The sequence below is a fragment of the Ornithodoros turicata genome, chromosome 5 (genome assembly GCF_037126465.1).
Source record: "Ornithodoros turicata isolate Travis chromosome 5, ASM3712646v1, whole genome shotgun sequence".
NCBI classification, from domain to species: Eukaryota; Metazoa; Arthropoda; class Arachnida; order Ixodida; family Argasidae; genus Ornithodoros; species Ornithodoros turicata.
In genome coordinates, this window is record NC_088205.1 from 44,001,822 (window position 1) to 44,023,998 (window position 22,177).

The 22,177-nt window shown below is 44.1% G+C and overlaps 1 protein-coding gene across 1 annotated transcript; it reads right to left on the minus strand.

The window, feature by feature from the left end:
* Positions 1-595: 595 nt before the first annotated feature.
* LOC135395788 (uncharacterized) lies at positions 596-3,758 on the minus strand. The gene is made up of 12 exons (XM_064626880.1): positions 3,621-3,758; positions 2,545-2,790; positions 2,423-2,482; positions 2,310-2,363; positions 2,182-2,253; positions 2,007-2,090; positions 1,893-1,946; positions 1,791-1,829; positions 1,639-1,680; positions 1,386-1,451; positions 1,199-1,267; positions 596-931 (listed from the first exon to the last, which is right to left on the minus strand). Exons 1-12 carry the CDS (start codon positions 3,756-3,758, stop codon positions 854-856), a joined length of 1,002 nt encoding a protein of 333 aa, XP_064482950.1. The 3' UTR covers positions 596-853.
* Positions 3,759-22,177: the final 18,419 nt, after the last annotated feature.

Sequence of the window (22,177 nt, forward strand, 5' to 3'; positions counted from 1 at the left end):
GGAGAAAAGGGTTAAACCCTATGCTTCAGGGTCTAACCATATCACATGCACCACCTAACACTGACAGAACTTTGCTGTGACACACTTACTGTGTAGGAAGAGCTGATTTTGCATTGCAGCTTTGCTGATGAGTGATGACTAAGAAATCAGACATGCAAATCACAGGATCTTCACAATGTGATCAAACTTGGTCAAGTCCATCTTTATTGCCTTGAACTGAGTACAATTCATCTGTGACAGGTACGTAGGTTAGTTATAATCAACAGCATGCATAATTCTACAATAAACTGGAGAATCCTTTAGACACAGCACAAAATGTAGCACTAATGCAAAGCACTGCAGAAGTAACAGCAGGAAGTGATCTTACCACAGAACCCCACCCCCAGTATGGGCCATAATTAATTTATTTGAAGTGCGTTTTAAATAGTGTGACAGCAGGGCTGGCGTCAACGGGGGTACAGGATGGCATTCCCCCCCCCCCCCCGAACTGGCCTGAAAGGGGGGCACAAACTGCCATTTGCTTTATTGATGTCTGGACGAGGGGCACAAATTTCGCTGCTTACCTCCCCCCCCAGCACCGCAAGTAGACGCCGACCCTGCGCGAGAGATGAATGATTTGGGGACTCACACAACTGCACCCCACTGTTGTGCATAACAAAACATCGAGGCTGGGCTGTACAAAGGATAGACAACACACACCCCGTGTGCTGTTTTCTGCCTCTTATTCCCCCAGCCTCTGTGTGTCATTATGGACCAGCTTACTGATTTCCTATCTGATACCTAAATGGCTCCCATCTGGCACTGTGTCCATTGCACAAAGTCTGTTAGTTGTAAACATGCAATCCTTAGCAGCTCAGAGTACTATCCTTACCACAGGGTCATGTCTGCTGGTGCTTGGAGTCGAATGGGTGAAGCGGCACGTGGATGTCCCCTAAATATGCATCGAAACAAAAAAGGCGCAAAATGAGTAGCTACGAAAGAATGTGCAAGATGATATCTCTATCCATCTGAGACCCTGGGGCTGGGGACAAGGGAGTGAAGTACAATACATTGAGGGTTTTCGACGAGTTTCCATCATCGTCACTTGATAACTATGCGCAAACATGCATTCTGACTGTCCTTTGCTGGCCCTCATATGAATGGTACTGATATAAGATTTTGGAAGCATGCAATTAGCAAAAAGTTTTGATATGCATACCATAGGGGACTCTGTAGACAACATTTGCCCTTCTCTCTCGGGACTAGCTTCACCTTCATTGAATAAGCTCTGAAAAGGCAGGACACAATAGTACATGCTCAAACCAATTCAGGTGGCTACATTATGGGCCAACCAGCAGTAATGTGAATACGAACTACATGAAGACAGTAACCAGAAAACATCTTACTGGTGCTGTTGTGTCAGGCCATTCACTGGACACTGAAGTGCTACCGAGGCCAAGTCCGGTGCTCACCTAGAAAAGAGTTGTGTGATGCTCTGGGTCTTGTACATTGTGGTAAGCACAGTTAAAAATCCCAAAGACATATATGCCTTGCATTATAAATGCATTATGTCCTGATAGTTGTCCAATGCTTGATAACTATAAGCAAATGGTATCTGCAAGTTGTACAGCATTGTTAAACTAACTTAAGAATACTTACTCCACTGAGCTGTGGATCAAGGGGACAACATGATGTGCCCTGCTGCAAAATGGGCATGTGTGAATGAATTGTCTCATTTTATTAATATGAATTTCGAAGGAAATAAAAATTGGAGTACACTAATATCAAAATAACTAGAAAGTGGTACTAACTGCAGTGGGGTCCACAAGTGCCCCCATAGTTCCACACGCCTGTAATATGACACGGTCATGTTCATATGATACCACAATGAATGTTTTTTAGCATACGCTCACATCAGCCGAGAGATCTTGTCCTCCTGTCCCTAGGATGCTTGATGGGCCCACCATCTGCAGATTTCACAACGTCGTGAGTCAAGCTAAAATTGAACACACCCTGCAGCTGTTTACCTGCTGAATGTCAACAGGGGAATGCGTGACACCTACAGCAGGAGAAATATGTTCACTTGAAGCTCTGCTGGACGGGACTACCTCCTGATGATTTGACAAACGTACATGGTTAGCTGCACAAAAACTGAACACACACTAGAGCTCCCAGGCGATAATGCAAAAGCTGGATATTTACCTGCTGGATGTGAAGCAACGGATGTGCGACACCTACAACAGGGGCAATAGGCGCACCCAGAGTTCCACATACCTGTATAAACAGGGTCAAGCTCATCACACCACAAATGCTATAAACACCATGCTTACATCAGTTGAGAGTTGCTGCTCTCCCAGCCCTGGAATGCCCGGCAGCCCCACCACCTGCCAAATATAACAACACTGTAACAACCGACATCAATACGTGCACTATGGCCGTTTACCTGTGGAAATGAGAGCTGTTGCCCTCCCAGTCCAGGGACGCTTATTGGCAGCACCACCACCTGCCAATTTCACAACGATGTCACAAACGACGTCATGCAAAACACGCATCATAGCTACCTACCTGCGGATTTACCTGCTGAGCTCGGACCGAGGGGTGTGTGACCGGAACAGCACCTTCTCTCAAGCGGACTCTTGACAGCGATGTTCTGTCGAAGTCCACGTTTCGAAAATGTGCCGAACAGACAGCGCTGTTCTTTGTTGGCGTCCAGTCCTGCCTCCCGACCGCGTTGACCCATTGCAATCGCAGACAGGGTTCTCGGGGAAAGCTAAATGGTACCGTCGAACGAACACGATACAGAAACGGAAACTATAAGCGGTGATGGAACACGCACGTAGTGAGAGTACTTACTGGTGGTAAGTTACGCCAGACTCCTTGCTGGCGCGCGTTGAACGATTATTGCAGCCAATATAGCAGCACACAACCATCGTCGCAGGTAAAGGATTGCCACTCACACATGAAAACAGAAACTGCGGAAACGCATCCGTCCGTAGGAGAAGCGAAGCAGATGACAAAGCGCGATAAAAAAATCAAGGCATGCGATTGGACGATCGAGACCACGACAAGATGGCGGTTTTGCCAGAAGTGACCGCTTGGGGGAGGCTTCAAAAATGGCGGGTTTGTGTCACCCCTGTGTATTGCAGCCAGCTCATGAGCACATCGTAGGTGCTAACTGCTGGAATGCAGGCTCACCGGTCACGGCTGTGTCAGTGAAAGCCTTCGTCGTCGGACGGGTTACGCCGCGTCCGTCAATGCTTGACATGACACCACCACTTAAAACTGTACAAGAAATACCTACCGCCTGAGACAGCCTTCCATCCCGTGCACAAGGAGTCCACAGCTCCCAAATCACATCAACTCATGAACGACGACAGCGCGAGTCGTAAACAGCGAGCCAACTCATAAGGCCACAGCGGCCACATCACACCAATGCCACAGCGAGCATAACATGGCAGAGACGACACATAAACAAAAGCGCAGGAGCTCGCTCACTGTAGCCAAAAACATTTCTCAACAAACAACTGAAAGAGCGCCACCGCTACAACCCCATTCACCCGTTCTCCGAGCTCATTGCGCTCTGTCCCACTCTGACTCAGCGATTCAGCCCATCAGTTCTCTCACTCCCCAGCCACACGTACACTGATCATGAAGCGGAGAGCATCGACCCACAGGGATTGAAAACATCGCGGTTCCCGTGATCGGCGGCCAAACAGATAGTAAGCAAAGCTGTAGTTGCTCATGTGGATCATCTTAGGGCCTCTTTCAGTCTTGATCATTGGTCTTATTCAGTGTACTTGCGATTAAACACGTTGTACAGGCGCTATTTATGCAGACTGCGTTGTGAAACGTGAGACGACATGTGCGGCGGCAATGGATGCCCTTCTGACAGACCGTTTCATTGCACCACTTGATATTCTCAGGAAGCACACACAGTGGTCCTGTATTGCAAGTTATCCAAAAACTCATTAATGTGAGCCTTTGAGGTCAACTAGCCACGGGGGAACGACAAGGCACCCTCCGTCAGCCACGACTGCAACCAACAAACGGCGTCGACGAGCCTCTCTGAACCGAACAGCGCAGCGACTACACAACACTACACCGCCCACTGGCGCTTCGATACCCGTATCTCACTCCTGGCCAGACTCCTGGACAGACACAAACACGAAGTCTCTTGAGACTTCGTGTTTGTGTCTGTCCCTTCGTGTTCCCTAGTCTCGGGGTTTTTTACATTATGCATCATCTTCACCAGCTCGCTTGCTTCCTAGCCATTTTTTCATTAACATTAGGTATTTTTCTTGATCTAAGTAAGGCTTTTCACATGCTGAACCATGACACACTTTCTTGTAAACTTCAGAATTATGGTATACGTGGAACTCCATTACAGCTCATTATATCATATCTCCAATGCAGGAAACAAAATGTAGCTATAGGGCAATTTATTTCCGACCCTACGGATATCAAAACTGGCGTCCCCCAGGGCAGTATCCTTGGGCCACTGTTATTTAACGTGTATTTAAATGACATAGTTCATACTTGTAAATATGCTAAACTGGTTATTTATGCAGATGACACCACTCTGTTGTTCTCTGCCCAAAATGCTGACTCCCTTATAACTATGGCAAACGAGGATCTGCATAACGCAGGTAAAACCAAGGCAATTCTATTTAGGCAAAAAAAATAAGCAGGTCTCCTTAACTATGCCGCTAAAAATTGGTGGTGATAACATTGAATTTGTTAATAGTCAAAAGTTACTCGGTGTTTATTTTCAGAGCAACATCACCTGGGACGATCACGTTGAGCACATGAAACGTAAAATATCTAAATCTGTAGGAGTCATCTGCCGAAATCGCTACATATTACCTACTAGGATAAAGTTAATGGTCTATAATGCTTTAATTCATTCGTACTTAAATTACTGCACCCTAATTTGGGGGACAACGACACATGGTAATTTACACTCTATATTAAGGTTACAGAAAAAGAGCCTGAGGAGTATAGCTCAATTATCGTCTCTAGACCCTGTAGACAGTCTCTTCACCAAGTCTGATAGCATACCTGCTCCGAAGTTATACCATTATCGACTACTTACAATATATAAAAATGCCGTGAAAACTCATAATAGCTCTTTTCTTAACTTATTAAAGCTCACAGCCCTCTCCTCCAGTGCTAACACACGTCACAAAGACACCTGGAAAATTCCGTTCTCGAGAACGAACTATGGTAATCAAAAACTATCCTTTCAAGCGCCTGTAATTTTAAATAAATTCCAAATCTATGCGAAAAATTCCAACAAACAGATTCGTCAAATGTTACTTGTCTAAGTGTTGCTGATTATGTTACTATACTGTTCCACTTGCGTTGGTCATTAGTATTGATAGAATGATTTGATATGTGACACAGTGAACATTGCCCTGTGTGTGTTTATCGTTGACAACTGTCACGGTCAGAGTGGGAACCCAGAGCCTTGTCAAGCTGCTTCGTGCAGCTTTTTGCACTGGGCCTCCCACATTGTACATGCTACAATGTAAAATAAAGTTTCAATTCAATTCAACAAATGAGCCCACCACAACAGGAGTGCAGAACGATGCGACTGCTCCATCCCACAGCCAGGCAGAGAACTGAGTCGTAATGCTTTTTTTTCCTGTATAAAGCCCAGCAGCTGCACCCCTAGTGGTTACTTGCTCAACTAATTTCATGACAAATTATTAAGAATCACGCCAGCGCCACTCCCGTTCCCAAGGCAGAAGAAGATAGAAAATGGTGGGGATGCCCGCACAACAGCAACCAGCACCCGACGTGCACGGGCATGAAATTCGCAAACAAAGTGGGGACAAAGTTGGCGAAAGAATTAGTTACACAACAAATCAACCCACCACAACAGAAGCGCAGACCGATGCGACTGCTCCATCCAACAGCCAGGCACAAACTGAGCCGCGCATGGACTGCGAAGCAACCGAGCGCACATCTGCTCTCCGTGACAGCCAGCGAGCAACTGACTGGGGCGCCGTGCCGCGGCCGCTACGCATGCGCGCGCTCTTGCGAGAGGCTAAAGAGAAGTGCATTCCTGCGCCATCTTCTTGCGTTGCTCATTGTCGTGATGTCATCCCATTGTCCCAAGGCTACACCGCATTTTGTTTTCAAGCGGTCCACACAACTGGACAAGGTCAATCTGCAATGAAGCCATGGCATGATGTCAGCATGCACCTGCGTGGCTCAAGGGCGCGTACGCTCTAGACAGGGGACCTATTATTTATTGAATCACTATCCCAAGATTATTTCCTTTATTCTTCTATAAGGATTGCATAGGAAACCATTGCAGAAAAGCACCATGCATGAAAGCTGATCGTAGCAATTCCAAGGTCTTACCGATGAGGCTTGCAATAGAACAAAATATCCTAACACGTAACTCCATCAATGGCTAATAAGAGGACTAGGTACTCAACAAATCAACACAGAGTACGGGTAACAAGGAGCGCTGAACGATGCGTCTACTTCATCCGACAGCCAGCACGGAACTGAATCGTGATGCTTTTTCTCCTCTATAAAGTCATGCATCTGTCTCTCTTGCGGTTGATTTCTGAACTAATTTAATCGCAAAATTATTAAGAATTGTTCTAGCACTATTCCCATTCAGGGCAGCACTATCGACATCGTCAAGACAAGAATAATCCTTGTCAAAAAAGAAAAAAATACAAAGCGTCAACAAAGGAAAGCACGCATGTCTGGGCATGTCAGGACACGTCAGGACAAATCTCACGACTACTGGGCAACAGAGGAAAACAAACATAGAACAACACTTGAACAGAGTGAAAAAGACACTCACCATCATCGGACACGTACACTACATTCCGTCATTGTAAATCCGCTCGTCACAAAATCCACCTGCATCGTCGAACACCATTCACCAGTGACGAACCACTCATCCGCACCCCATCCGAGGCAGATGGAACCCCACCGAAGCTACGCTCTTCCACTGACGGCCAACGCAATTGCTAGGAGCAGAATTAACGTGTCCACACCCGCCAGTGTCCAAGAGAGAAGTGAATCCTTGCGTCCCCTGCAGGCTTTGCTCATTGGTCGTGACGTCATCCTATTGTCTCAGGCCTACACTGTTTTTTCCACTAATGCTCCTCTGGACAAGGTCCACCTGAAACAATAGTGTCGCGGTATGACGTCACCATGCAGCTGCGTGGCTCAAGGACGGGTACGCTTTAGAGAGAGGACGTGTTATTTATTGAATCACTATCCTAAGATTATTTCCTTTATTCTACCATAATGATTGCATAGGGAACTAGAAAAAACTACATGTAGAAGGAAATCATGTCAGAACATGTCTGGGCATGTCAGCGCATGCTTGTCACACAAGGGGGAAAAAGCAAAAAGAAACACTTGAACAAAGCAGAAAACCAACATCAAACTATTTCTAAGCACACGCACTCCTCTTATTCAAAAACAGTGCTCATCATAAATCCGTCCAAGACAATACACACCATTTTTCTATTGCTACACTTTTTTCCAGTAACGGTCAATGCATTGCTACAGACTGCGTGACGTCATCACATCCTGTCTGAAGAAGACTGTGGCAAAGACAAAGACTCCTATTATTTATTGAATCGCAAGATTATTTCCTTTGTCCTACTCTTAGATATTCATTCTTACATTAAAATTCAACAAAAAGCACCGCGCACATTAACGATTTTCACCCCAAAGGCTCATCATGGTCATTAGAATTGCATCAACAATAAACTACCACTGCTCTTTTAAAATAATAAGTGAGTCCACTCAACATCATCACCAGGCTTATGTAATACATGACCCTTTCTATGCTCATACATTCGTTGTCTGAGCCTACACCTACGAGCAAAAAGGCGCGAAAGCCTCTTGGCAAAGTTCTATTCGCGCTTGACGGAGGACTAGACAGAACGTCTTCACGGGAACGTGATTGCATTCCCACCATATTAATGATTTTCTATCTTGATTTGCAGTTTAGAAAAACTATTACAAAACTATAATTCTAGGAGCCTATTAAAATTCTACTTTCTATGGAAACTATAATTGCTCTATTACTTGGATCGCTATTAATGAAGCGCTCCAATTTTTTCTCTCTTCCCATTTCAGCATTGTCATGCAGTCAAGCAGACTCACATCCAAAATAATTAATTTACACTGAAGGTGCCATACTTCAAGAATTCCTGTCCTGCGCTCAGATGCAAGCATTTCTGCACGAATACCTATAACAGCTTACTTCTTCAACATACCGAGCTCCTAACAACATCTAACAAATAAGCAGAGAAACCCACTTCTCAGCTGTACCATGCGACTTTCTTCTGCGCAGATTTGAGGAAAGAGCATCAAAAATTGCGCGCACTTGTGCTTGACTTCAAAAACCGAAGCATACGCTAATCAACTGAGAAAAAGACACCCATTTCTGCTATCAGATAATTCTTGCATAAAGCTACATACACAGTCGCATTGCCCTTCCGTAAAGAAAGCAGAGGACAAGGGCACACAAATTCCTTTAAGCGAGCAGGGAAAAGGGTTAAGCCCTCAGGAATAATAGCAGAGTCACCGGACATCGCCACGAGGCTAACACAAGATAACAACAAGGTACTAGCGGCGGGTAAAATTGTAACACTGCTAAACAAGTTCAGACATGCCATGATGACGTCACAACTCAAGAAAAAAAGCACGCACACTCAGACAGCAGCTCAGGAATGCACAAGGAGACGTGCTTTATAGGAATTTCTACTCCACACTCAGATAGCAGCATTTCTGCACAAATACCTATAAATGCAAACAGCTTACTCCATCAATATATCGAGCAAAGTGAATACTGACACTCAACGTCATTTAACAAAAACCAAACAAATTCAATTATTATGAACTCTCCCCTACGAAGCGGCATTCTTCTGCTCTACGTGGATGTTGACTGTTTCCCCTCATCTACATTCTGAGTAAAAGCAGTGAAAGGAGAAAAGAACTGCGAAAAACTACACGCATTTGTGCTCCAATAGCTGTAACTGCAAGAAATTGTAGCGCACGCAAATAAACTGAGAAAAAGACACCCATTTCTGCCACCAGATAATTCTTACATAATGCCACATACACAGCCGCATTGCCCTTGCGTAAAGAAAGCACAGGACAGGGATACACAAATTTGCTTAAATGAGGAGGGAAAAGGCTTAAGGCGAACCGCTCAGGAATAATCGGAGAATCAGCGCTTATCGCTACGCGGCTAGCACAACATGACAGCAACAAGGTATTAGCGAAGGGTAAAAATTACAGCAAGAAAGACACTACTGAACAAGTCCAGACATGCGACATCACATACAAAATACTGCTCATAGGGGAAAAGGCCTAATCCTGCGACAGAAAATCATAGAGCATACACAACTTCATTTTTCTATTTCGCGTAAACTAAACGCGGTCTGCTTGGAAAACGACGCACAAATTTTCTTAGGGAGCAGAGAAATATAGGAATTTCTACTCCGTGCTCAGATACCAGCATTTCTGCTCAAAAACCAATGACTGCAAAATTAAGCACTGCTTACTTCACTGCTTACTTCCCACGCGAGCCGTGCGCGGGCCCGTTCTCGCGGTTTGGACACGCGACGCGCGCGATCCCTTACCCCGAGTGAGCGCACTATTTTATCTCTTAAACAGCAACAGAGCTGACATTGTAGTACCCTCGCGACAAATACTTTATTCCGGCGACAGCAGAATGTATTCAGAGAAGGCTTTGGGTGTGTAAAGTCAGCCCGAGGTGTGTTGATATGGGAGCGCACTGCTCTGTTGTGTACGCAGGCTTGCAGCCAGCGATGCTGGAATGATTATTTTATTTTATTTTGAGTCATTATCGGCTCACCTATTTAGTGAAGACCTATGAACACATGTTAAGTGGATTGGTTTAAAAATGATGAGAGCTACAGTGTGTAGCGAATGATGTTCACGTTTACCCGTTCTGCTCTATAGTATTCTTACAAAAGATATGGGTGTAAGAAAATAAAAGGAAAACGAAGTGAATTCACTCCTGTATAATGATCGCTGCGCAGAAGCACGGCACCGTTTTCTTCGTGGATGTATAGCGAACACGCATTCCTGCGATGCTGTGTTTCTCTTTTGCTTTGCGACGGTCGACTGGTGATATCCTATTACATCCGGAACGAAGACCTATTGTTTTGCGTTCGCATATGTGCGTTCCTCCCGTTTTGACGCTGTTTGGATAATTGTTGAAATGAGGAATAATATGGATTTATGGTTGTGAAAATAGACTTTGCGTTTGTGAGTGTGTGTGTGTGTGCGCGCGCGCTGGGACCCCACTTGACAAGTAAGTGTTTGCCTTTTCGTGCGACACGAGTTATACATTTATGTACTATTGCGTGAAAAAGTGGTTTAAAAATTAAGGGTAGTCGCGTTTGCATTGCTATCTGTAGGATAGGGCGAGCGTTTTTAATGGAATTGCCTCGCGAACCTGGTGAACCTGGTGAGGGTATTTTATGAGTGCCCGACGCCGGTCCTGTTGTTCTTTGTTTGTTTGTTAGTATGTATCTGTCACGTTCTAGCTTTGTTTTCTTTGCAAAAAATTCAAACTCTGTGGTATTAAGCTGTCCGAGTAGAAGTGACTTTCCCTGCGCGCTTAAGATAAATTGTGTGTCCTTTTTCTGTGCTTTCATCACGCAGGAACAATACAACTCAGTATTTAGCATTATGCAATAATTATCTGATAGCAGAAATAAGTGTCTTTGTCACAGTTTATTAGCGTGTGCCTCGTTATTTTATTTTTTTCTCTTATAGCTATGCGAGCAAAAGTGTGTGTAATTTTTCGCTGCTCTTTTCTTATTTTCTCTACTTTTATGCAAAAGAAAGCCTCCCGCGTAAAAGCTGAATAGTGTTCTATCAGTGGAAGCGGGGTTGTTTGTTTGATTTTGTTGGGTGTTCGATATCTTGATGAAGCAAGCAGTGCTTAATTTTGCAGCCATTGGTTTTTGAACAGAAATGCTGGTATCTGAGCACGGAGTAGAAATTCCTATATTTATCTGCTCCCTAAGAAAATTTGTGCGTCGTTTTCCAAGCAGACCGCGTTTAGTTTACGCGAAATAGAAAAATGAAGTTGTGTATGCTCTATGATTTTCTGTCGCAGGCTTAGGCCTTTTTCCATATGAGCAGTATTTTGTATGCGATGTCGCATGTCTGGACTTGTTAAGTAGTGTCTTTCTTGCTGCAATTTTTACCCTTCGCTAACATCTTGTTGCTGTCATGTTGTGCTAGCCGCGTAGCGATAAGCGGTGATTCTCGAACTATTCCTGAGCGGTTCGACTTAAGCCTTTTCCCTGCTCACTTAAGCAAATTTGTGTATCCCTGTCCTGTGCTTTCTTTACGCAAGGGCAATGCGGCTGTGTATGTGGCATTATGCAAGAATTATCCTGTGGCAGAAATGAATGTCTTTTTCTGAGTTTAATAGCGTGCGCTACGGTTCCGTGCAGTTACAGCTATAGACGATATGCAAAACGCAGCACCCTCTCGTAGCGCGCACGGAAACCTTCGGAATTCCGCCATGTCTGAGGCTCTCTCCCCTACCCGAGTCATACACACGACTCACGTCCAGCTGTTCTATCGCGTGTCCTGCCTCACACATGTGCTGTTTCACTATGTTATTCACATGGTGAGACGAGGAGTTCAAAAGAGAATGCAAGCAAGGTAACAGTGCTTCTGGATTCCTTGTTGGATTGGAGCGCTGTCATTTCGATTTTGGGAGAGAGACTTACGTTAACCTAGTGCAAACCTGCTCTTTAATGCCATCCTATGACATATTGAGACAGTTCAGCACAGTCCATTTAAGAACTATATTTACTGCACTGTATACGGCACAAACATTTGGCACAAAATAGAAGCTTAGTACGGTTGTGGAGTATCGATGGTCAATTATCCTAAAACTATCTATGTTTCTGGATACTATCGGTGACTGATCAATAGTTTTGCATCACTACGCGTTCCCTTGGTAGTTTTCTCTCTAGATTCTTCTTCTTCTTCAATGTGAAGACTGATGGCACAAGAAATTCATAGATGTCCCGTCTTCCATTTGGCACGTTTGCGTCAAAATCAGTCTCTTTGAAGTGCCGTGAACACACATTTGCTGTGCCAGCACTTCATCTTTCCTCTTGATGGCTAGCTGTGATATCTGTCTCAGCGAAGCTGTTGAAGGTGACTGTAAGGCGAGCATGAAGTGTCCTCGCACTAAATGATCGAAACAGTCAGAGTGCACCGTCTGAGGGGCCCATCTAAGGAGGACTATCTGTCTGGTAAACAGTGACGTGAAATGCAGTGCAACCAAACGTGACAATTATGTGGAGATACTCAAATAACGAAAACTCAGATTCACCGAGCTGAGAAAGACCCCATTTTATACCAGTGCCTAACGGTGAACATCACAGCGGGTTTAATAGCAACAACTACGATCGTACTAAGCTTTTATTTTCTACCAAATGTTTCTGCTGTATAAAGTGCACTACCAACTTCTCAAATGAGCTCTACTAAACTGTATAAATTTCTCTTGGGATGGGATAACAAAGCATCGTTGCACTAGGTTAACGTAATTTTTTTTGCCCAACCTATGTCACAGCGCTCAATGCTTTCAGTGCAATAAGGAATACAGACATTTGAGGCTCTCTTACCTGGTTTACATTCCCTTTGAAACCCGCGTCTCATCACACAAATAAGATAGTGAGCCAACATATGTGAGAAGCAGGACACGTGAAAGAGCTGTTGTATGACAGCCGTTTGCATTGCTCGTGCCGAGGAGGACGCCTCAGACATGGCGGAATGCCGGTAGGTTCCCGGGAGTGCTACGAGATGGCGCTAGGTTTTGCATACGGTCTATTGGAGCACAAATGCGTGTAATTTTTCGCTGTTCTTTTCTCCTTTCACTGCTTTTACTCAGAATGTTGATGAGGGGAAACAGTCAGCATCCACGTAGAGGAGAAGAATGCCGCTTGGCAGGAGAGAGTTCATAAGAATTGAATTTGTTTGGTTTTTGTTAAATGATGTTGAGTGTCAGTATTCACTTTGCTCAATATATTGATGGAGTAAGCTGTTTGCATTTATAGGTATTTGTGCAGAAATGCTGGTATCTGAGTGTGGAGTAGAAATTCCAATAAAGCACGTCTCCTTGTGCATTCATGAGCTGCTGTCTGAGTGCGCGTGCTTTTTTCCTTGATTTGTGACGTCATCATGGCATGTCTGAACTTGTTTAGCAGTGTTGCAATTTTACCCGCCGCTAGTACCTTGTTGTTATCTTGTGTTAGCCGCGTGGCGATGTCCGGTGACTCTGCTATTATTCCTGAGGTCTTAACCCTTTTCCCTGCTCGCTTGAAGGAATTTGTGTGCCCTTGTCCTGTGCTTTCTTTACGCAAGGGCAATGCGACTGTGTATGTTGCGTTATGCAAGAATTATCTGATAGCAGAAATGGGTGTCTTTTTGTTAGTTTATTAGGGTATGCTTTGGTTTTTGAAGTCAAGCACAAGTGCGCACAATTTTTGCTGCTCTTTCCTCAAATCACTGCTTTTGCACAGAAGAAAGTGGCATGGTACAGCTGAGAAGTGGGTTTGCCTGCTTGTTTGTTAGATGTTGTTAGGAGCTTGGTATGTTGAAGAAGTAAGCTGTTATAGGTATTCGTGCAGAAATGCTTGCATCTGAGCGCAGGACAGGAATTTCTGAAGCACAGCACCCTCAGTGTAAATTAATTATTTTGGATATGAGTCTGCTTCACTGCATAACAAGGCTGAAATGGGAAGAGAGAAAAAATTGGAGCGCTTCATTAATAGAGATCCATGTAATAGAGCAATTATAGTTTCCATAGAAAGTAGAATTTTAATAGGCTCCTAGAATTATAGATTTGTAGTAGATTTTTCTAAACTGCAATTCAAGATAGAAAATCATTAATATGGTGGGAATGCAATCATGTTCCCGTGAAGACGTTCTGTCTAGTCCTCCGTCAAGCGCGAATAGAACTTTGCCAAGAGGCTTTCGCGCCTTTTTGCTCGTAGGTGTAGGCTCAGACAACGAATGTATGAGCATAGAAAGGGTCATGTATTACATAAGCCTGGTGATGATGTTGAGTGGACTCACTTATTATTTTAAAAGAGCAGTGGTAGTTTACTGGTGATGTGATTCTAATTACCATGATGAGCCTTTGGGGTGAAAATCGTTAATATGCACGGTGCTTTTTGTTGAATTTTAATTTAAGAATGAATATCATTAAGAGTAGGACAAAGGAAATAATCTTGCGATTCAATAAATAATAGGAGTCTTTGTCCTTGGCGCTGTCTTTTTCAGACAGGATGTGATGACGTCACGCAGTCTGTACCAATTCATTGACCGTTACTGGAAAAAAGTGTAGCAATAGAAAAATGGTGTGTATTGTCCTGGACGGATTTATGATGAGCACTGTTTTTGAATAACAGGAATGCGTGTGCTTAGAAATAGTTTGATGTTGGTTTTCTGCTTTGTTCAAGTGTTTCTTTTCGCTTTTTCCCCCTTGTTGTCTGACAAACATGCGCTGACATGCCCAGACCTGTTCGGACATGCTTTCCTTCTACATGTAGTTTTTTTTTTCTTTTTGAAAAGAAACATTCTTCACTTCATGTCGATAGTGCTGCCTTGAATGGGAGTAGATCTAGAACGATTCTTAATAATTTTGTGATTCATTTAGTTCAGAGAGTAATCACGAGGGGGAGAGGTGTGTGACGTTATTCAGGAGGAACAAAGTGTCATTATTCAATTAGCTGCCTGGCTCTCGGATGGGATGGACATGTCTTGCTGAACCATTATTTTGTTTTTTCCTGTAGAGTAAGACTTTGGGAATGAAATGCTTAATTCCTACAATGTCCTCTCATGTATGGTGTTTTCCTGCAATAGTTCCCTATGCAATCATTATAGTCGAATAAAGGAAATAATCTTGGAATAGTGATTCAATAAATAATAGGTCCCCTGTCTAGAGCGTACGCACCCTTGAGCCACGCAAGTGCATGATGACGTCAAGCCATGGCCTCATTGCAGATTGACCTTGTCCAGTTGTGTGGACCGCTTGAAAACAAAATGCGGTGTAGCCTTGGGACAATGGGATGACATCACGACTATGAGCAACGCAAGAAGAGGGCGCAGGAATGCACTTCTCTTTAGCCTCTCGCAAGAGCGCGCGCATGCGTAGCGGCCGCGGCACGGCGCCCCAGTCAGTTGATCGCTGGCTGTCACGGAGAGCAGATGTGCGCTCGGTTGCTCCGCAGTCCATGCGCGGCTCAGTTTGTGCCTGGCTGTTGGATGGAGCAGTCGCATCGGTCTGCGCTTCTGTTGTGGTGGGTTGATTTGTTGTGTAACTAATTCTTTCGCCAACTTTGTCTCCACTTTGTTTGCGAATTTCATGCCCGTGCACGTCGGGTGCTGGTTGCTGTTGTGCGGGCATCCCCACCATTTTCTATCTTCTTCTGCCTTGGGAATGGGAGTGGTGCTGGCGTGAGTCTTAATAATTTTGTCATGAAATTAGTTGAGCAAGTAACCGCTAGGGGTGTAGCTGCGGGGCTTTATACAGGAGAAAAAAGCATTACGATTCAGTTCTCTGCCTGGCTGTGGGATGGAGCAGTCGCATCGTTCTGCGCTTCTGTTGTGGTGGGCTCATTTGTTGTGTAACTAATGCTTTTTGTTGTTAGCTATTGATGGTTAGCATATTTGCTCTTGCTTTCCCAGCATCCGTATTACGAGTTTTTTCTCCTCGCATGTCCTAACCTGCCCAGACATGTCATGATGACGTCACAGCTGACTTCACAGGATGTCCGGAACTTGTGGCCATAGCTGCGATGCTTTGCAACCTACGTCTGTGCTCCGTCGCCCCGCCATGGTCGGCGACCGTTCCGTACCGCTTTCTTCAAGATGGCGTCGTTGATCTTCAACTAAACTCCTTCTCTCCACTCTATCTCTATCTATTTTTTCTTTTTTATGGACACAGGTTGCCGCCAACACAAAGCTGGCCTGAACACGAGTTAGACGCTCCCCAATTAGCGTGATGACTCATTGGATGATGCTGTTAATGGGGGTCCCAATTAGCTCTGATTAATTAATCGTGTTTAAAGGTCAGCTACGCCGATTTCCCGATGTGTTGAAACGGTTGTGATATTCAGAACGAGCACATCCAACTGCCCCCGAAACGCACCTTCGTTTCTCAATTTTGTCTTCCTATTACGAAAATTAATTCATCAGAGAAACCAAAACAAGCCATGGGCGCAGCCATTTTTGTGACGTAGATGGGATAAACCTGCTCCATCTACGTAGATAGAGAATCGTGCGTCTGATTGGATGAAAGCTGAGGCTTTCTCTGACTTCCCTAGCGTATTCTCCCGTTTGCGAGGAAATCCAGTTATGGCCGCCGGCTACGATGAGCGTTTCGTCCGAGGTAATCCCGAGAACTATTTAACGATTGAAACAACAACCGCGAACTCACCTCAACATCATTTTCGGCGTGAAATTGTGATTATGTGCTCGAGAACTTGGCAGTTCAACCGTTCAGCTGCCATTCATGTCAACCCATTTGCTGCTTTTACAACAAGTGCTGGAACGGGAGCGATTGAGCAACAACGTGAGACTTGGTGATTGTTTGAGAATATACCTGCAGAGGGCTGGTCTTCAAAGAAAGAAGGCCGTATTTCTGCCCATGCACATCGTGCGATTGCCAGGCTTGTTACACGAGATACATATATTGTGCAGCATCATAGCGCGACTGCAATGAACGACGTAGGAATGTATCGTGACCACTCGAACTGCATTCGTTGAATCACTCGTCGGTTATATGAAAGTGCTCATTAGAGCTGCCCCGCACAAAGAGTGTTGGGTGTAGTTTTGTAGTGTGTTGTTTATCTCGTAGAGCGCATCGCGGCATGTAGGTCGAGAGCCCTTATACGTATTTTTTGCATGTTTACTTGAGTGTGCGCATTGTTCTATACCACACAGGCCATATTTCATTCATAATAGTTTCGCAAATAAACACCTACGGCTTGATCTCATATTGCTTTTGAGTTAGGCATAGTGTCTTCAGATCAGGGTATGTGTATCCTGTTTGCTGGGCCCAACAGATGTTATTAAGGGTAGTGCAACATTTCCCACTTCTTGAACCATGCTAACATTGCTGACACTGTGCTGTGTATTCTACACTCAGTTGTCTCGCGACGTAAACCTCAATTATTATATTGGGTACTCCACATGTTCAACCAGTCAGCACTTCCCATATCCTATTTTTTTTAAAACATGTGCTTAAAATTGCACAACTGCCACTCAAGTAACTTTGCCACCAAATTAGTCAGTGACAAAAAGTATATGTACTTTATCACAAATTTAATAACCTTGGTAGAAATGGTTGATGGTGTCCTCTGCCTTGTACGGTGCACTTCGTAGCAAAATACACAATAGTCCAAATGTTTTCCTTGTCCACAAATGCCCTGTCAAAGCTGAAAGACTCTTATCAAAATGGGGAAGTGGGCTTGCTTGTTCAGAGAAACAAATATGAAACTGCAGTGCTCAACGTAAATAACTGCATGCTCAGCAACTAAGGCTGGTGATGCCGAAGACCTAATATATCTAGGTTAAAGGGAACAAAGGAGAAAAGACCACTGCAGCGTATTAATGTTGTTTCAAAAGTATAACACCACAAAATTTGTGAGAGTCAGTTGGTGTATTTAGTGATGTTGGTCACCTCCTGCACCAATTTTTAATAAGATTCAAATGCGTTGCTACCAACCAGGACCTAAGCCTGGCCTATGATCTAATAATAATAATAGTATCTATCTATTACCTATATGGACCTTCACCACTAGTTTGGTCTAGGTTTCACACGTGGCTTCTAGTGAAATTCGAAGCTGCTCTGTAGAGCTGACAGGAGACTTGCAGAGTAGAGAATTTTTTATTTATATTTTCTAAAGAACATGTAAAAAACAATGTGCTGTACCAACTGTATTCAAAGAAATACAAATATACTTTGTTTTAGCTATGTGCATATTAGCAGATTACAGATCACCGATGACACACAATGGGCGTCAAGGGTGAGAACATAAGAATGCTACCACTGCAGGCACTGTCCTGAAATTCTAAGTCACCATTTGTCAGAAAGCAATGACCACGCACAGCCTAATGATCATATTGAGCTCCTTCCATTATTTTTATTAACAGCATGTTGGCTGCCATCCAGTCCTAGAAAGTGACCCTTATCGTTGAAAGAACGGTTCAACAGCAAGCGAGCTGGTGATAGTGTCCATGATGGCGAGACCTAAAGAGGAGATACAAGAAGGGACATAAACACGCTATGTTGAGACATTGTGTATGTCCCTTCCTATCCCTCGTCTCAGGGTTTTTCGCTATGGACCTTCATGATGTTTCCTTCGGCAAACTTTACATATTTTTATGTAGAATTGTGAAGGTACAGTCAGGCGCTGTTAGCAAATCACACAGTACTTTTCTTGAATCAAGAATCCATGGAAGGTACACAGTCATCTACAGCATTGCACACATCTATGGGACATGTTAATCACTTTGGAATGTCATAGACATGTCATGGAGGCTGGCACATGATTAGTGGTGCTGAACAGACAACTATTTGTCATAGTTTTGGCATAAAAAGTAGTTTTGTCACCTGCATGTTGAGACAGATGTATCTCTACATACTTTGCCATAACACAAATATATGAAGCAACAAATGTACCCTCTACTTTATTATGGTTATTAGTCAACACTGCCAAGAATGTGGGAACACAGTCTTGTACCACCTACACTCTTCAAAATGACCTTCACACACGATACATTGTAGGTCAACGAGACTCCAGAATGATGTCCTCTCCCTCCCCATTAGCTGAAAACATTTTTCTACAACCTTGCATAAGGGGAAGTTAGTACAAGAAATGCACACATTCCTTTTTTGAGCAAATCAGTATTCAGAGCGTTACCTTACTGTGGTAGGCCTGCAGTGCATTACGTGGTACAGCGCACACTGTAAAAAATTTCACCGTAGAACATGTCCCCCATTCTAATGACAGCCTTCTCCAGTTTTTCAAACTGCCATTTCCCATAGTGCTTTATGGTATGACACAGTATTTCTAAACCTTTATTGTAGTTTACTGGTTGTAGCAGAAAAAAGACACCACTGTTTCCGATCATAGGACGCAAGCCATAAGTGCTATACGGAAACAGTACATGCTGCTCTCTAGCAGTTGTTCGTGTTTGAACATGGTATGGTGCATGCAGGGTAAATTCCATGGTTAAAATATCCAAACGTGAACAACTGTTAGATGACATGATGTAGAATGCTCTATAGTACAGTAAAACCTCCAAAGTCGGACACCTCCCTACCTCAGACAACTCCCCATGATTTCATTGCACGGGCAGGCTCCCATTGAAACTACATGGGGACGAAATTCTCTATGTCGAACACCTCCCTATCTTGGAAGTAGGATAGGGTTTTCCCTGCAAAGTCGGACAAAACCCTGGTCAAATTACCTCAATATCGGCCCATCTTTGCACCAAAAAGTCCCAAAATGAGCCAATGGCCTTGACTTTTGCCCCTTTTTTCCCCTATACTGGTCTCAGCATTTTGTTGCTTTAGTTTTTAGAGTCCAAAACAAACAAGTGCTGTCAGCCTACATTGTAATTCTTTATGTGAGCACTTGTCTTCAGTTTGTCTAGAGCCTTTGAACAAACACTGCACCAAAGCTATGAGAAGTGGGCTGACGCTTCAGAGACAAGTCCTTGCTGCTCGAAAAGCTCCAGAGGTAATGCCATTGAGTAGAATCTGAACGGAATTCAATATACTAAAATCAGTAATAATTATCAGTGAAGAGTGGGTAATGGTACCACTACCAGAAACCACCACCAGGTACCACTAAGGACCTTAAATTGAAGAAGGGGGACATTTCTCACAGCTGTGATCTCTTCCATTTTTTGTTGCCGTCATATTCTGTAACTCGGACACCTCTATAAGTAGGCGACGCTTCGGCTGCACCGCGGGTGTCCAGCATAGGAAGGTTTCACTGTATTTGTGTTCCGTGTCATGTGACCACAAACAATATATGCTTTTGCTCATGCTGCACAGCACAGGCAAATTGATCTGCATGTGAGGATAATAACATGAAACCCGAGGCGCGGAGGAAAAGGCATGACTTTACGGTCTCTGTGTCAGTTGTTTCATGTTGTAATTGCGTACCAGCTGGCCTGTACCTGAGAATAGGTTTGATGCATTGTACACGCACCATAGACATGCAGTATGTGGTGTGTTGTGATAGTAATGCCAATTGAAGAATAATGCTCCAGGTGGATTGTTTCGGTACAATCTTGAACTATGCATACCAAGGGGTAGGGCATCTGCGTGACAGGTTTACCTGGAAGTAAGAACGTAAATGTTAGCTGAAGTAATTGAATAATTAACATTATCAATATACTGCTGCAGATGATACAAACAATAGCACACAAGATGCTCCGATATGTTCTGCAGGAGTGTCTCTGCACTCACAATATTAGTACAGCAGCTACAGAAAGGCATAAAACAAGTTTTTGTATACATGATACCACTTGAATTCAACAAAAGCTTTTGCTGCACTGCCAGAACACCACGGCAGACAGATTTACCTTACTTCGCCTGAGAAAAAGTATGTACTGTTGCACACATGATGCGGTTTGAATGTCTTGAAAAACATAATTTATGACTGAAAGACATCAACTGGAAGATTTCGATTTAGCTTAGTCAAAACTGAGAAAAAGTATGTGCTGTTGCACGCATGAAACTGCTTGAACTGCCCTTGAGTGCTCTGGAGAACACCTTATTTGTGACAAAAATACAACAGCTGAGCCAACACTGAATTTATACCTTACTCAAAATACACAAGATGTGCTGCCGTGCATATGATACGATGATACTGCTTAAATGTACTCTGAAAGCGCTGGCGCCTCCCCAAGCAGCACAATGTACTGAAAGTCGAGTGCGATAGGGGTGGACGGGTAGGTGGAAGGCCTTCAGCAGACTCGTGAAACTAAGGGACATTGATAAGACACATACCGTCCACCCCTATTGCACTCGACTTTCAGTACATTGTGCTGCTTGGGTCAGGCATGGTTGCTATAAGCTAGCGAGCAACAGCAAGGGTATACAAACACAAGAAGTCGAGCACAAGTGATGGAATGCACTTGATTAATCGGAAAATGAAATGTTTCAGTACCAGGTGTGACTGTTCCGTCAACAAAAAAAGATGAACTTTGAAGGGGCGTCTGGTTGGCACTGGTGACAGCCTTCAGCTTGAACCCCAGACGGTGATAGTTGAGACGAGGAGTGCAAGCTTTTCGGTGGTGCCAGAATGCCTGCGAAATCATTTAACAAATAAGGCAATTCCAAATCTGTACCCGCTGGGGCGTAATCTCTAAAGGATGAAGCAGTAACTAACAGATAGCGTATTTTTCTCTTCGACGTGATGCAATTTGCACCGCATGACTGACTTGTCTAACATCACGCGTCTTACCTTTATCTGCTGCCCAGTCCTGCCCCTGCAATCTCCTGCTGCAGATAAGGTTGGCACAGCATCCCGGACGAGACATCTTCAGCTTCTGGTGAAAGAAGTTGCGCATTGCTTTCGTAACATTCGTATGAGCCAGATGAACTGATCAATCGCTGCTTTCGAAGGTGGCACACAGTCGAAGTTGTAACCGATTGTTGCAGTCAATAGATTTCTCTTTCGCCTTTCGGAAAATTGTGGTTTGAAACACTGGAACTGCATGCTGAAGTGTTCTTGCAGACGGGAGCAAAATGCTCACGCATTCTCGGCAAGCAGCACAGAACACGAACCACACCTGTACTGGCCTAGCAAACGCTTTGCAGTCGAAGGAAGCAAAACTCACGTTCCTCGTGGGTTTAGTGAAGTCCAGAAATATACTGGCTCCCTAATAGCGAACTGTTTATCATTTCCCCAATGTGAATCTGCGCAGCAGACGGCTCGGCAGAAGAAACTGGCCGGCTTGGCGGAAGAAACCAAGCCAAAAGTCATGCCAAGCCGGAGCGCGGGCAGACCACGAATGTGTCGTCGACACAGGGTTTGCGGGCCACAAGACGGGATGTCAGTGAAACTAAAAATTCACTTTTTCGGAAAACCGCGAGGAGTTTGGGATAACTATTTTGCATACA